The sequence below is a fragment of the Camelina sativa genome, chromosome 8, assembly GCF_000633955.1.
Source record: "Camelina sativa cultivar DH55 chromosome 8, Cs, whole genome shotgun sequence".
Lineage (NCBI taxonomy): Eukaryota > Viridiplantae > Streptophyta > Magnoliopsida > Brassicales > Brassicaceae > Camelina > Camelina sativa.
In genome coordinates, this window is record NC_025692.1 from 12,879,301 (window position 1) to 12,895,557 (window position 16,257).

Below are 16,257 nucleotides of genomic sequence, written 5' to 3' on the forward strand. Positions count from 1 at the left end.
CCATCAAACCCGACATCTACATTCGGTCTCTATGCTTATCCACACGTCCTAGACATTATTTGCTCTCAACTCATCTACTCTCATGTCAAAACCTTTGAGCCATACCGATCTCACTCTCAGACCACTGTCCTCGAGTTATACCATCTCACACTTGGGTCTTCACCCTCGAGATCTTGGTGCCAGGGGGAACCACCATCCCCTCCGGAGAACCACCATCTCCCAGGAGAACCACCATCTCATGTGCCGCTCTCAGGGCCCACCACCCCTTAAGCTATCAGTATACAAGGAACCACCATCCCCTCAGGAGAACCACCATACCCACCGTCCCTAGGGCAAACAAGTCTCGGCGTCTCTAAGAACTACTTGACAAGAATTACCTTCCGTGGTCCGCGTAAAACATCGTAATGTCATACCAACCACCATATTCCCTCCCAGAATATCACCACCATCATGAACACTCTTCAGGCTAACTCTAGAAAACCCCCAACCACTCGGTTGTTTACACACACCCTTTCAAAAAATAGACAAGTTCTAACTCCAATAAAACTTTCCAGTTTTAGACACTTTCCATTTTTAGAAACCTTCTATTTATAGAAACTTTCCTTTTATAGTATTTCCAACCTATTTCTTTTTCCACATGACGCACAAGTCGCAAAAGAAAAATCCATAATAAATCTCAATCTTAACTTCTCGGAAATCCATTTCCAACACATCCACTTTCACAAATCACCGCCAACAGTATTTCCTGATACCGGCGTGATCCGCCACTTTCCAACAACTTGTCAATAGCCAACTGCACCTACCGTACATAAGGTAAAAACACTACACAACTTACAACACATAAAACAACTTACCATGGAATCTCATTGAAGGCTCGAAGAGGATGATACTAGGAGTCCATACTCAGTCAAATTGACTAACTACTCATAATCAATTTCCATCACACAACATCATTCACAACATCATATACCCAGCAACAGGAAAATAATTCCACCAATTATATTCCCTTAAATCTCTAACACCATACATTAACCCGCCCTAGAACCGTAAGGGCTCTGATACCAAACTGAAACAACCAGACCCGTTTTTTTAATAATAATAATATAATTAAATATCCCATAATATTTAATTACAATCCAAACAATAAACCAACATCTACAACTCCAATTAACATAAACCAACCATTAACATGCACAACAGAAACATATAAACCTAACTAACATAACCACAACACAACAATTGAGACCCTAGATCATCTTTCTCCTCATCGCCATGATTCCACGCTACACATTCATTACCTGCACCACAAACACAATGAGATGTGTGAGTATTAGCATAATCTAGTCGATCCTCCCATCTACGAGTTATACACACAAGCAAGTCAAGAGTACAACCACAAATAAAACATAACAAACCATTCATTGAACAGGTCGACAATAGCAAAAGAAATAGAGAGGAGGCGTGCATTATGTGGGAGATTAGGGGTTTTTGGTTTAATTAGATTAAACCAGAATATAATTAAACCGATAATTAAACCAAAATTAATTAAAATACTCCTTTGTTTTATTCAACACAACCCAAAATTTCATTCCGGAACATGGATGTTACAGCTATATACACAAGCAATTGAGACAACTCTAACCATCAAACAACAATCAATAACCAAACAACAAACCAGACATCCACATCAACTAAACACCAACCATGCATCGACCGACACCAATAGGGTACGCATTGTCCAACACCAATATGGTACGCATCGATCGACACAAGCTTGCATCGACCGACGCAAGGTTCACTTGCATCGACCGGCGCATGTTCGATATTGCACGAAATTCTTAATTACATCGACTGACGCCTCCACATGGCATCAACAATGCTCCTAGGTCAACTTGCACCGTCCTCGCATTGCATCAAACGACACACAAGGTGCATCGACCGATGCACACGCCGGGCATCGTTTTTTTCCGAAGCTTCTCGCCTGGTCTCCGTCCCTAAACATCCAAAAAAACAAAACCAATGCCACAAAAAGCTTCCCAAAGCCTCTTGCGACACAATAACATTCTAACAAGCCAATAGAACACATAAAACAAGCAGATCAGAGAAATCACAAACTTAGATAAGCCATGGTCATGCACTCACCTTTGCCAAGAAGATTCTGAACCTTAACCAAACAGAGAAACACTCGTAGGAAGCTCCTACACCGATCCCAGCTACAGTTGTCTACAGGAATAGCTTCAAAACGCCAAGAACTCTCTAGAACACCCTCAAAACTCTTTCTCTCTTTCTTTTTCTCCAGAAACGGCCAAACCCTCGAGTTTATGTTATTATCAGCGATTCCAGGGTTTTCCTAACCCCAAAACGCAACGTTTAACCTAAAATCCGTCCGCCATAACCAATCTGCATCGTTATATGCACATCTTGCATCGACCGATGCATCCCCTAAACCAGGATTCTGATTCGCGGATGTTACAAGATCTCTCAAAACCAGCCAAGAAAACTAACAAACCTCCAAAAACCTCAAGAACTCTTTTCTCTTCTCTTACTCTCTCTAAACGGTGACAAAAACAACATCCCAAAAACCTTTTCGTCGACCTTCCACTTAAATAGCTCGGTTTCAGGGTTTTCCTAAATCAAACCGATCCAAATCGACAATTAAATCGAACTGGTCGAACAAGGGTGGTGTCGATCGACACCCATCCCCAAAACTCACAGTTTCGTTCGCGGATGTTACAGAACTTCATAGTTAAACGTGCTTATGCTTGAGTAGTTTCAGGAAGGATGATCATGCAGGAAGGATGATCATGCGAGTGAGGACAAAGCACAAGGAAAGATTATATGGTGATTTGTAGGGACGGTAAAATAGTCTTTAAAGCCTCCCGGACGTAGCAAACCGGACGTCTCATATAGGTGGGCCTATAGGCTATGAGTTGACATGAGGCCCACTAAGCAAGGTGGGTCCATGGATTGGGAATGGACATGGCATCCACTAAGCAATGTGATGGTTGAGACGTTACAATTTTAGTATATTTTGGTGATTAGCAATTTAAAATTAGAATTATTAATCTAAGTGTTAATAAAAAATTTTATACAAATAATTTTATTTGACATAATAAGTAATTATTTTTTAAAAATAAAATATTCTCTACTCTTTTATGTAAAAATTTGCTAAATTACATTTGACTACCTAAATTTTTTAATTCGACATTTTCTTAGGTTAAATTTTATCATAAGACATTAAAACTTGCACAACGAACTGTTCCTAATCTAATTTATAATTTGAATACAATAATTCGTTCTAAACTAGTTATTTCTTGCTTTAGTATTTCTTATATATATCCTAAAAGCTTTAAACTGAAAATTAATTGGTCAACAAACATTATATTACCATGATAACTCTTTCAAATAGTTTTCTTATGATGTATACCAACAAAAAAAAACCAAAAAAAAAAAGTGATACACATATGGTTCAAATTATGGTATATATGTAATTATTTACCGAAAATAATAGATCTATATCTCTACCAAATATTTAAATGAAAAATAAAAGAATATAACAGGATAAACTCAAGACTATTGTTGTCTGCTTTATGTGTAAGTTAATAAAAATAAAGAAAGAAGTTGGTGTAGATAGAATTGGTAAAATATATAAATCAAGAGTAGCTAAATTAGAATGGTGCCAATTCAACCACCATAGACTACTGCAAAAGATCACCCCATTTCTACGTTTAAAAGGATTTAAGTGTCCTCCCTCTTACTTCACTCCTTCCTTAAAAGTTTTAAGTCAAGATCCATTTCTTCTACATTTAATAAAAAAAACAAAATTATTTACGATTTTTTTTACTTTTAAACGAGGTAAATTACATTACCTTCGTTTGAAATTAAACTTTACATTTTTATAATATTTTTTTTGTTCTTTATATTTAACCAATATGTTTATTAACTGTAACAAGAGAAAAATACCATCAATAAGTTGTACTTCACTTAAGCTTATTGTATATACTATATACAAATATGGTATTAGCTATTTAAAATTATTTATTTTACAATGAAAACTCTAAACAATGTACAACTGTCTTCCAAGTATGTTTGCTAGCAAATAGGTAAATACAATGGAAATGAACCTAAAATCACTAAACATACAATATAAAAAATGATGTGAGCGGGTAATGATTTTCAAAATAGATTATTATTATGAAGATACTTTTGATTCCAAAGAATCCAGAGAATATAATCTGCCTATTATAAAGCTGGGTTTTCTCTCTTCTCCTTCCTCTGTCTCATCATTTTTTCTTTCAATTTTAACAAATTAATCCACATCATCAAAAAAACATAAAATATTAATGCATCAATTACTTCACTCAATTTTATAATATTTTTATTATTATTAAAAATAATTTAAACTAAAACATAAACCAAAAACGAAAAAAAAAAATACAACCAAAAAAGTAATATCAAAGTAGAATAAAATAGAGATAATATATATAAAATTAGATATGTCAATCATAACATATAGCAATTGTGTAAATATTTGTAAAAGACTAACAATAGGCGAAAGATTATCATATATTTAATAGAACAACAATTACTTTTAAAAGTTACAATTATTAGGATAAAGAAAATAAGATCTAATGCAGTGGCCAATGGTAAGCCTTAATGCACAAGGCACCACACCCGGGATCGAGTCCCACTTCCTAGGAATGTATGGATTTGGCTAATGGGCCGGCCAGTTGTGGCCCAATGGTTGACAAAAAAAAATAAGATCTTTTTTTTAAATAAAAAAGATACAAAATTTTAAAAGTTTTTAATCAATTCGTGGTATTAAATTATAAATTCATGTTATCGATTAAAAGTCGGTATATATTGTTATTTTTAATTATGGTATAATATAGTTAATAATAATAATATATATATATATATATATATATATATATATATATATATATTTAAAACTGGAGACTATGTTTGTGAAACAATCCCACCCATTTTTTTATATATCCTAATATCTAATGTTGAACGGGTGGGGCTGTTTCGTTTCAAGGACCCAACACTCCCTGGGTCATGGACATCGGTGCCACGAATCTCGTTGCTTCCAACATAGGTAATCTCCATTCTCTTTTTAATACGAGCACCATGCCTTTTGTCACAGTTGGCAACGATTCCTTAGCTGCTGTTAAAACAATTTGTCATGGTAACATTCCTTCTCCATCTCGTTCTTTTCATCTCAAAAACGTTTTGGTGTGTCCTGATATCATCAAAAATCTTGTATCTGTTCGTAAGTTTTTCACCGATAACTCTTGTACCGTTGAATTTGACCCTTGGTTTTTGTGTTAAGGATCTCCAAACCCGTAACAACTTCCTCCGATGTAATAGCCCGGGTCCTCTCTACTCAGTGACACCCTCATCCCCTGTCCTTGCTCTCTCCACTTCATCACTAGATAGCTCTGTTTGGCACAACCGTCTTGGCCATCCCAGCCATTCTACTCTATCTCGTTTTTTTGTCGTTATTTTCTATTTCTAGTCCAAAGACCGACTTGACTACTCTGTGTCAAGCATGTCAACTTGGCAAACATACTCTTTCTCCATTTTTTGATTCTCAAACTCTAGTTACTTCTCCTTTTGAAATTGTTCACTCTGATATTTGGACCTCTCTAATTCCAAGCATTAGTGAGATCAAATATTATCTTATTTTTCTTGTTAATACTCACACTTTCTTTGGGTTTATCCTCTTCGTCGTAAAAGTGAAAAATTTGGCAAATAGTTACATTTTTCTGCCTATGTACAGTGTCAATTCCAATGTCATATAAAATCTCTTCAATGCGATAATGGCGGAGAGTATGATAATCGTCTCTTTAAAAAACACTTTGCGCCTACTGGTTCCCGTTTTCGTTTTTCCTGCCCACATACCTCCCAGCAAAACGGCTGTGCTGAGCGCATGTTAAGCACCATTAACAACATGGTCCGTGCATTGTTGTTTCACATTTCTCTTCTGGGTGAGTATTGGGTCGAAGCTCTTCACACGACATCACACCTACTCAACATCCTTCCCTCGAAAGCAATCAACAATGATGTCCCATTCACACGTCTGTTCAAACAGGCTCCCACATATCATCATCTCCGCACGTTTGGCTATGTTACCTGAATCTCCTATCGACGTCTATTCACAAACTTGACAAGCGCTCTACGCCATCTGTGTTTCTCGGCTACCCCACTGATCATCAACGCTACCATTGTCTTGACCTCCACACCAGACGCATCATACTATCATGTCATGTCTTCTTTTATGAGAAGACTTTCCCCTTCTCCTCCTTTTCTTCCTCTCCTCCGTCATCTCCTCCTCCTATTGTGCCTATGCCACCACCCATTCCTCGGTCTATCTCTTCTCACGCTTCTCTTCCTCCTGCTCCTACTCCTCTTGCACCTATTCCTCCTCCTCAAAATGTTCCTACCACTCAAAATGCTCACCCAATGATCACTCGAGGTAAAAGCGGTATCGTTAAGCCGCGTACTCCATTGTGTCTTCACACTAATGCTACGATTTCTCTGTTACCTTTGACTCATGTTCACGCAGCTAAGGATCCGTTTTGGAACAATTCAATGAATGTGGAATATGATGCTCTTATTAAAAAGAGAACGTGGGATCTTTTGCCACGCCAAGCATACTAACATTGTGCACTCTTTGTTGTTGTTTAAGAATAAATTCAATGCAGATGGGACTCTGAGTCGCTATAAGTTGCGTCCTATTGCCAACGGGCGGTCCTAACAGCTCGGTATTGATTGAGAAGAAACCTTCTGTCCAATGGTTAAACCGACCACGATACGTGCAGTTTTCCATGTCGCCTTGGCTTGTGATTGGCCTCTTCATCAACTAGACATCAAGAACGCCTTCCTTAATGGTGATCTTGAGGAAACTGTCTACATGCATCAGCCTCCAGGTTTTTTGGATAAGACTAAGCCCGATTATGTTTGCCGTCTAAACCATTCTTTTTATGGTTTGAATCAGGCACCTTGTGCGTAGAACACACGCTTTGCTACTTATGTCCGTCGTCTTGGCTTTAATCAAAGCCTTTCGGATCTCTCCTTGTTTGTGCTCTTTCACGGCTCTGAGTTTGCGTATCTTCTCCTTTATGTTGATGACATTATCCTCACTGCTTCCTCTCCTCCCTTGTTGCAACGTATCATCGCTATTCTCAGCTCCGAATTTGAGATGTTTGACGACGGTCCCCTTCATCACTTCCTTGGCATTACCGTAAAATGTGATGCTTCTGGTCTCTGGCTCCATCAACAGAATTATGCTGCTGACATACTTCACCGTGCCAACATGGTTGACTATAACCCGTGTCTCACTCTAGTTGATACCAAACAGAAGCTTGCTCCCGATGGTAGTCCACCGTTGTCTGATCCTACACTCCACTGCAGCTTAGCTGGTGCCTTTCAATATTTGACGTTCACCCGTCCTGACATCTCTTATGCCCTCCAGCAGATTTGCCTCTTCATGCATATTCCCCGAGACTCTCATTTTCAAGCTCTCAAACGCATTCTCCGCTACATCAAGGGTACCATTTCTCATGGCATTCATATGACCAAATCCTCATCTCTCTCCCTTACGGCATACTCCAACTCTGACTGGGCAGGTTGTCCCGCTGGTCGTCGTTCTACCTCTGGCTACTGTGTGTTTCTTGGTGATAACTTGATCTCTTGGTCCTCTAAGCGGCAGAACACAGTTTCTCGTTCTAGTGCCAAGGCCGAGTATCGGGGTGTAGCCAATGATGTGGTTGAGGCAACCTGGCTTCGCACTCTTCTTCTTGAAATGAAGATTCCCTTATCTCGCGCTGTAGTGGTGCATTGTGACAACGTTAGTGCCATCTATCTTGCCTCTAATCCAGTTCATCACCAACGAAATTAACACATCGAGATCGATATCCATTTCGTTCGGGAAAAGGTTGCGATGGGTCACATTCGCGTCCTGCAAGTTCCTTCTCCTTACCAGTACGCCGACATATTCACCAAAGGCCTTCCCTCTCCATTGTTTCTTGATTTTTGGAACAGTCTCACCGTCCAGTCTCCTCCACCGACGCTTTGACTGCGGGGGAGTGTTAGACACCATATAGAGAATGTATAGAATATCTAAATATTCTTGTGAGATACGCTTCAATATTCTCTAGAAGATTCTATTGTATCATATATATACTTTACCTAATGAATGAGACATGACACGGAGTTTATCAATCTTACAAAAACTGCTGCTCCATAAGTCTTCTTAATGACATAAAAATGTACAGACTTGGCCAGACGATCCACAATCACCCAGATAGCATCCATAGTCCATGACACAGGCAAACCAGACCATGCACAAGGATAGTCCCATTAGTAGAGACCAGACATTCCGAACCTGCAGTCTTAGAGTCATTCATATATCCATTTTGTTTATTTATATATCCTAATATCTAGTGATCTCATACTCACTTACAACCTAGCCCTAATCAAACAACATCATATAACATAAAACAATTCAAATAATCAAATAACCATCAAGGAATAAAAAAATAACATAATTCCAACATCTTAAACATGTCATAAAAGAAATCACAGAAACAACAACCTAGCATCCGTTCTAGACAATTATGTTCCACTCTAGCATCCTAACAGAAGCACATAGCAAATAACCAAGCCTCTAAAACATCCTCCTCTTCATCGCCATGATTCCACGATCACACTTTGCCTGTATCACAAACACAAATGAGATGTGGGAGTATTATCATAAATACTGTGTGAGACGGTCCTCCCATCTACTGGGCTATACACACAAGCGAAAAGGCAATCACAATCGACACACAGAACAAACAAATCACACAATGCGTAATTCCACAACCTTGCGTCGACCGACGCACGACTTCCGTCGACTGATGCCTCACCGTTGCATCGATGCAACCCTCCAAATCCCTAGCTGCATTGACCGATGCAGCACATTGCATCATTGTCAAATCCCTAACTACATCTACTAATGCACTCCTTGCATCGACCGTTGCAGTCACGCGACACAACGCCGGACGCGAGTTCCTCCGTCTCCTCTCGGCTCCAATCCATCGAAATCGACTTCCAAAGATCATACAACTCACAAAGAACATTCACAAGCAATCAAGCAAGCCAATAACAACCAAAATCACACAAAACAACCATCAATTCGCTTAGATCAGCCATGGTCACACACTCACCTTTGAGAATGACGAAAAATGAATCTAAACCCACGAAAAAGCTTCCTAACAAGCTCCTACCACGTTCCTAGCCATAGATCTCCACTCCACCATTAAGATCTCTCAATAACAAGCACCAAAACTTCCAAAAACTCTTAAGAATGGCTTCTCTCTTTCTTTTCTCTCTTTCACCACTGAAAACAACCAAACCCGGCGAAAGACGTCAAAGTATTCTTTTATACTTGACTTCAAGGGTTTTCCCCAAACAAAAATGCAACAAAACGAGCGTTTAACATAAGTCGTCCCGCATAAACCGACCTTGCATCAACCAATACACACTCTGCATTGATCGATGTACATCCCAAACCAGAAATCCGGTTCACGGGGGTTACAGTTTGTTAGTGTTAAATTATAAATTCATGTTACTGATTAAAACCAGAAGGATTTGGTGCATATTATTATTTAGAATTCTAAATAATATGAATAATTAAAATTGTTTGAGCTATCTATGTTATTTATCTTTTTCAAAATTGAAAAATGGTAAAATTTGTTAAACAAAGGTATATCCCAAAAAGGAGAAAATATTAATCAAGTGTTTAAAAATTAAAATAACATATATATTAAATAGAAATGTATAAGGTTACTTGAAATAAAACATATTAAAGAAACTTATTCTGAATCTAACAAACCAAAAAAACAAATAGTGAAAATACTAAAAAGAAATTTGAGAAAGCTATTTGTAAGAAAAAAAACAATTATAAAAGTAGTGGTAGATTTTAGAATTTTAACTAAAATTTAAAATACAGGATAAATACTCATATTTAAAAGTTAGAGTAATCTTATGAGTTTGTAGGTTTAGGAGAATCAAAATAATAGAAACATAGTAGAGTATACATATTTGTAAGACCATCTCCAATGGTTTCCTCTATTTTTTCTTCTATAATAGAGGATTTCTATAATAGAGATGTGTTTTGCTCCAGTGGTTTTCTCTATTTTTTTCCTCTATAAAAGAATATTCCCAATAGATTCTATTTTTATTTTACAATTAACACTTTTATTTTTAAAAATTGCAAACTAATCCATTTTACTTTAAATTTTTTAACAATTTCATAAAATTATCTTTTGCAATTGATAGTCTCAATATTTTAGAATAAATTTTTATACTTAAATTTATATTATTAGTTCTTAAAAATACTGATTTTATTTATTTTGGTCATATATAAAAGAAGTTAAAGATTAAGAGGACTACTTTGCAAATAAAATAGTTTACCTCTATTAATAGAGGAAAAAATAGAGTTCCTCTATAAATAGAGAAAAAAAATAGCAATCTCTATTATAGAGGTGAAAGTAGAGTACCATTGGAGCAAAAATTACTCTATAATAGAGTATGGAGGCAAAAATAAGTACCATTGAAGATGCTCTAAGTAGAAAAAATTAAATATGTGAACATAAATTTTCTTTTTTCAAACAGTAAGATAAAATGTTATATTTGATGTTATAATATGCTTTTTATGGATAGAAACGAGTCTAAGTCAAAGAAACATCTCGACAAAGGGTGGGTATAGTCTGTAAAAAAATTTAACGTCTATGTTAGTAAGTAATGATCACACAACTGATAATAAAAAGGAGTATTGGAAGATGTAAAAGATGAAAAATAGTTATGATATCTCTTTATAATCAATATATTATAAGTGAGATAAAAGAATGTGAAAAGAGAGTAGATGCAAGAGATGCCGAGTATACCGAAAAATAAAGAGAGAATTAATTTGTAAAAAATGTTAAAAGAAATAGATAAGGTTATATATCGCTTAATAAAATAAATTTGATATCTGTATAGATTTATTTTTTTGATATTTAATAATTATAATTATATTAAATGGTTAGCATTAATAATAAAAAATTATAGTCTCGTGCAATGCTCGGGTTATAATTCTAGTAATATATATATAGGTAGCCTATGGACTTTTTCGGTGATTTAAATAAACAAACAAGACAAGAGCAACTAAACAGACACACGTAATCATTGTTGATATCTATGTTTTAAAAATCGCTAGGCGCAAGTCGGGCGGTCGAGGTGGGACTAGCGCCTAGTAAAAAATTAGAGATTAAATGGAGATTAATCGGGACTAGTTTTAGGTCTATTTTATTAAGTGGATTAATATTTATATATATAGTACTAAATATATGTATAATTCTATTTATGTTAAAAGAAAAAAGATTAAATAAAATATAAAACTATAGTATTGTCTTTAAAATTACGATAAACACATAAAAACATAATTTTAAAATAAAATTTTATGATTTTTATTAAAGATTGTACGTTAGTTATTGTAAAACATCACAAACTCTTAATTTAAATGTCTAAATAACAAAAAAAAAATTTGATTTATATTGGGCTAAAAAAATAATCGATATAGACAAGTATAATTAAATAATCGATGCTAGACTGAGATTAGTTTTTGATCGAGTCGGAAAGGGTGTGCCTAGCGATTTTACGGGGTGTAATGGGTGCTAGACGGGGATTTTTAGAACAAGACTTTTTATGAATACTATGAATATGTAATTAAACCCTCTTTTACATCACATTCAGTTCTAAAATAAGTGGCATTTGATTATTTATTTATTTATATAATCAGGAAATTCGCAAACAAAACCTAAACTATTCTTCGAACTATATATATAAAAAAAAAGATGAGTATTTTTTCATAATTAATTATAAATAAAAAAATTGAACCTTACCACATTCAATTAAAGTTCTCAGTACTAGATCACCAAAATTTGAGCCTAAAAGTAGAAAAATGTTAAGAAATAAATCATTTTCAGCAAAACAAACTAGAAAGCAATAAGTAGTAAGTAGTACTGCCAATTTGTTTCTTTGTCTTTTGATTCATTAACTATTTTGAGTAATGGACGATAAAATATAATTTGATGATATTTTCGTTTTCTAGTAGTTGATTTGTTACCATCTATTACCTTCATCTTCTTATAATTAAAAGAGGAGTACATTTTTTTAAATATCCAAAATGTTGATAGATATTACAGGAATTGCCATTCAATTATGTATGAAGGAGATGATTAATTAAAATGGAGAGGGGTAAATTTGAGAAAAAATAATCGAAATTGGAAAACCCGACCCATGAACCCAAGGATCCGTGTGTTTCTACATTGCATAAACAGACCCGACCCATTTAGAAAACACGCGGATCCTGTTGGAAACAAATTGATGTTTCATATATTTTTCCCTCTTCTCGCCGCCTCGCCAGATTCCCTTTGATCAACTTTCTTCTTCTTTGTGCTTCTTCTCTCGAGAATCTCTCGATCACTCAGAAAAATTTGAGGGTATTTATGAAGAATCAAAAGGTTTTTCAGAAGAGAGGCCAAGATGACAAAAGAAGAAAGATGAGAAGGTATTAGATTCATATTGTAGTGGTCGTTTTTGATTTTTTTTTTTTATTTTTAAAATGATAAGGCTCTCTATTCCTACAGCAAAATTCTAAACGGAACGAGAGAGATGTAGAGGAAGATAGCGCGGTTGACAGTTTTGGAGAAGATGATGTTCAACAATCAACATAATCATCACATGATGAGTTGTCTTCTGTTAAATAGTAGATCTAAAAAATTTCTCATAGCATGTAGTGAGATGACAGCCTAATTTCTGGGAGTATACATTAGAACAGCTCAAGTCGAGTCGACTACTAGGTTGAGGTATCAAAAGTTTAAGAATGTTCTAATAGGTTTTCGGTTTTTGTGTGAATTTGCATCCGTTGATGTGAGTGAATAGTACGCATTCTTCTCAAACTCTATGTTTCTTATGTATAATACTAAAAGCAGAGCATCTTATGTGTTAGCAGGGGACTAAATCTACATATGGTTTCCAATTTTTTTGGAGCAAGTTGAATATAATAACAGAAACAATTCGCAACAGTTCATAGGGTCCAATGATAGTGACACGTTTGAAGTAGAGAACAAGATGAATGGGGTTAGTTAAATTTCAGAAAATTATGTGCTCATTAATATAAAATGTTTTATGTGTTCAGTTTTTTATGAGTTTGAATTCTTTTGGTTGTTTCGGTTCTTGAACCTTTTATTTTATTATGTTGTATATTCTTTTAGGTTTTTTTGTTGTCAAAGTTGCAGGTTTTGTTTAATTAAATTGCAGGTTTTTTATTGTCTAAGTTGTAGGTTTGTTTTGTTTAAGCTATAGACTGCATATTTTAATAATAACCTTCTCTTAGCCTTCTACTTCCACAATTGACTGCATACATGTTGGCCAAGTCTGTCTCTATTTCAGGTTTATCAGTACGGTCTTAAAATTGAGATTAGAGGGTCATTGCTGAAAAGCTGACATTTTGTATATGTTTTGTTTTTAGTTGCTGGCAATCTATGAACAGAATTGCAGTTCAAGGCTTTGTGTGGGGTATCAATTCGTTTGACCAGTGGGGAGTTGAGCTAGGAACAGGTTTGGTTACTCAGGTGAGAAAGCAATTTCATTCATCATGCACTCAAGTTTACTAGCTTCAGTTCTCCGTCTTCCCTGAAGCTGAGATGTTACCAACAAAGTCTGTGTCCACTCTAGACACTTTTTGGCTTAAGGGAAATGCCAAGTTCTTGCTCGGAAGCGTCAATCCAAACCATCTATAGCTCAGAAGCAACAAATCAAACCAGATGAGCCTTGTGTGATGTTTTCATCAGTGAGCTTATCAAGGGAATAAATTAGTTTTCCCTTTTTTTCTTCTAGATTGTCACACTTTGTGTTTTCATTAATTATATGCATTTTCCTAGATTTTGATCTTTTTTAGAAAAGTTGAGGCATGTCCAAAATAAATCATTAAAAATGAAATTATAATTTTAAAAATGATTTTAAAATAATGAAAATGTAAACTAGAAACTTAAGATAGAATATTTTTTTGTAAATTAGAAAAATAATACCGTTAAAACAAAATTAGAAAAAGCGATATATATATAGTTATATGTACTGTGAACTCAAACAGGTCAGATGCGGGCATACTTTATACACCCACAAATTCATTTTATAATATTTTTTTTGGGTAAAAATCTTTAACAACGGGTTTAGACTATTAATCCAACACTAAAACCATTAACTTCTCAAATATTATAAATTTGTAACCATAGTTCATCTTCTCAACTAAGAATTTACAACAAACAAACAAAATGCATAACCTACCATATAACTATATTACTCTATCAAACAAAACAAATCTACAAATAATATATTATCCAATAAAATTCAACCAAAAGAATAAACACATTTTAAGTTGTAAAATATATAAACAAAAAAAAAGATAATTGTTTTGTGGTGTAGCACAAGTCCAAACAAATGATAAACTAACTAGACACTAAATTAAATAATTGAAAATTTATAAACTAAATAAAATAAAAATTATTTTCAAAATAAAATAACTAAAAATTAGTCCCGCGGTGCACCGCAGGTTCAAACCTAGTTATAATTGATAATTGATGGTAGCATGTTTGCTTAGAGATACCTTCATTATTACATCTATATACATAGATATATGATACCTTTACACCCTTAAATATAACCATCCCTTGGTTTTTACTTTTTAGTCGTCCAAAAAAAAAAAACAATAAAAATATATAAGCTTAAAGTCTTTTCAACTACTATTTAACATAACATAAACAAGAGTTTTCTGATAAAACAAATCACCAAACTCAAAAAAAGGCTAAAGTAATAAGAGCAACAGATCTGTCTCTCAATCTTCAGAATTACAAGAAGAAAAGAAGAGAAAAAATGGTTCTAAGAAGCTCAATCTCCAACACAAGAAAGTTCTTCCAAAAAACTATTGACAACTTCAAGTTATTTTTCTCCAACGATGGTACTTATCACAAACTACCCAAAGCACCTAACATCAATGCACATCATCATCCAAAGTCCAACATCATCACACCAACATCATCCACACACAAACAGTTTCAACCGAAACCCAAAGACTATGTGACTACAAACAGAGCTTTGACTCTAGAACCGAGAAGAGGAGACAGAGACGAGACACTACTTTCCCAACCAAAGGTGAATCTTGTTCGTCTAAAGCTAAAGGAGATGGAGAAGATGATGAATAATGATATAATAAGCGATGAGCATTATATCTCAGATGTAAGAGAGTTTTTGCATTGCTACTCTTGCCTTCGTTATACTGCTTATCGCGACGTGGTTGAGCATTTTTTCATGGAGGTCTACTCTGATTTCTTTAACTCTCATCATCATCTCGAGCACACCCGAGAGGCTGTACAAAGAAGGCATCCAACGGTGGTTCGAGTTGGATCGTACGGTGGCCATCAAAACTGATGGAATGGAAAACTTCTAATATACATGATCAGTGATTGATATGATTAGATTATAAAATTAGTTTCATTTTTTCACTCTTTCTTTTTCTTCGTATTTTTGTCAAATAGAATTTTTTTTTAATAGAATTTTGTAGTTTTAAATGTTTCTGAAGGTTACAAATAACAGTTGATGAAACGTTTTATTTTCTTTGTTTTGTTTGGTGGGTTATGTACCACTTTTCCTGGGAATTGTAAACTCAACTGGTTTCATTCAGTGATCAGGCTAATCAAATAAACTGGAAACAATCAATTTCAAATGAAAACAAAAACCGTTCAAATTCCGTTGAACAAATGTCATTAACGGATTTTAGTCCATCTATTATACGTCGTTGAAATTTAGATTGGACAAACCAAATCTTACAAAATATTATCCAACTAAGATTTACCCCGTGGTATATCATACCATAAGTCATTTATTTTATTTTTAACTTTTTAAATAAAATTTAGATAATTTTGTATTATAGTGAAATCGAGAATTTCTGAGTTTAAATATAAATGTAAATCCAAATTTATTTTAAAATTTCGCCAACAGAAATATACGGTAGGACATGTTGGATCAATATTACGATAGGGCGACAACATCGATCGATGCAGGGAGTGCATCAGTCGACGCAGTCGCGAGGATTCGCGAACAATCGAGATGATGCATTGGTCGATGCAAGGAGTGCATCGGTCGACGCAAGACACGATGCATCGGTCG

At 34.9% G+C, this 16,257-nt stretch overlaps 2 protein-coding genes across 2 annotated transcripts; both read left to right on the forward strand.

The window, feature by feature from the left end:
* On the forward strand, positions 6,800–8,083 carry LOC109125930 (uncharacterized mitochondrial protein AtMg00810-like). The gene is made up of 3 exons (XM_019228736.1): positions 6,800–6,964; positions 7,019–7,855; positions 7,943–8,083. The coding sequence occupies exons 1-3, from the start codon at positions 6,800–6,802 to the stop codon at positions 8,081–8,083; spliced, it is 1,143 nt and encodes a 380-aa protein (XP_019084281.1).
* On the forward strand, positions 14,891–15,554 carry LOC104707083. The gene has a single exon (XM_010423356.2). It carries the CDS (start codon positions 14,965–14,967, stop codon positions 15,517–15,519), a length of 555 nt encoding a protein of 184 aa, XP_010421658.1. The 5' UTR covers positions 14,891–14,964; the 3' UTR covers positions 15,520–15,554.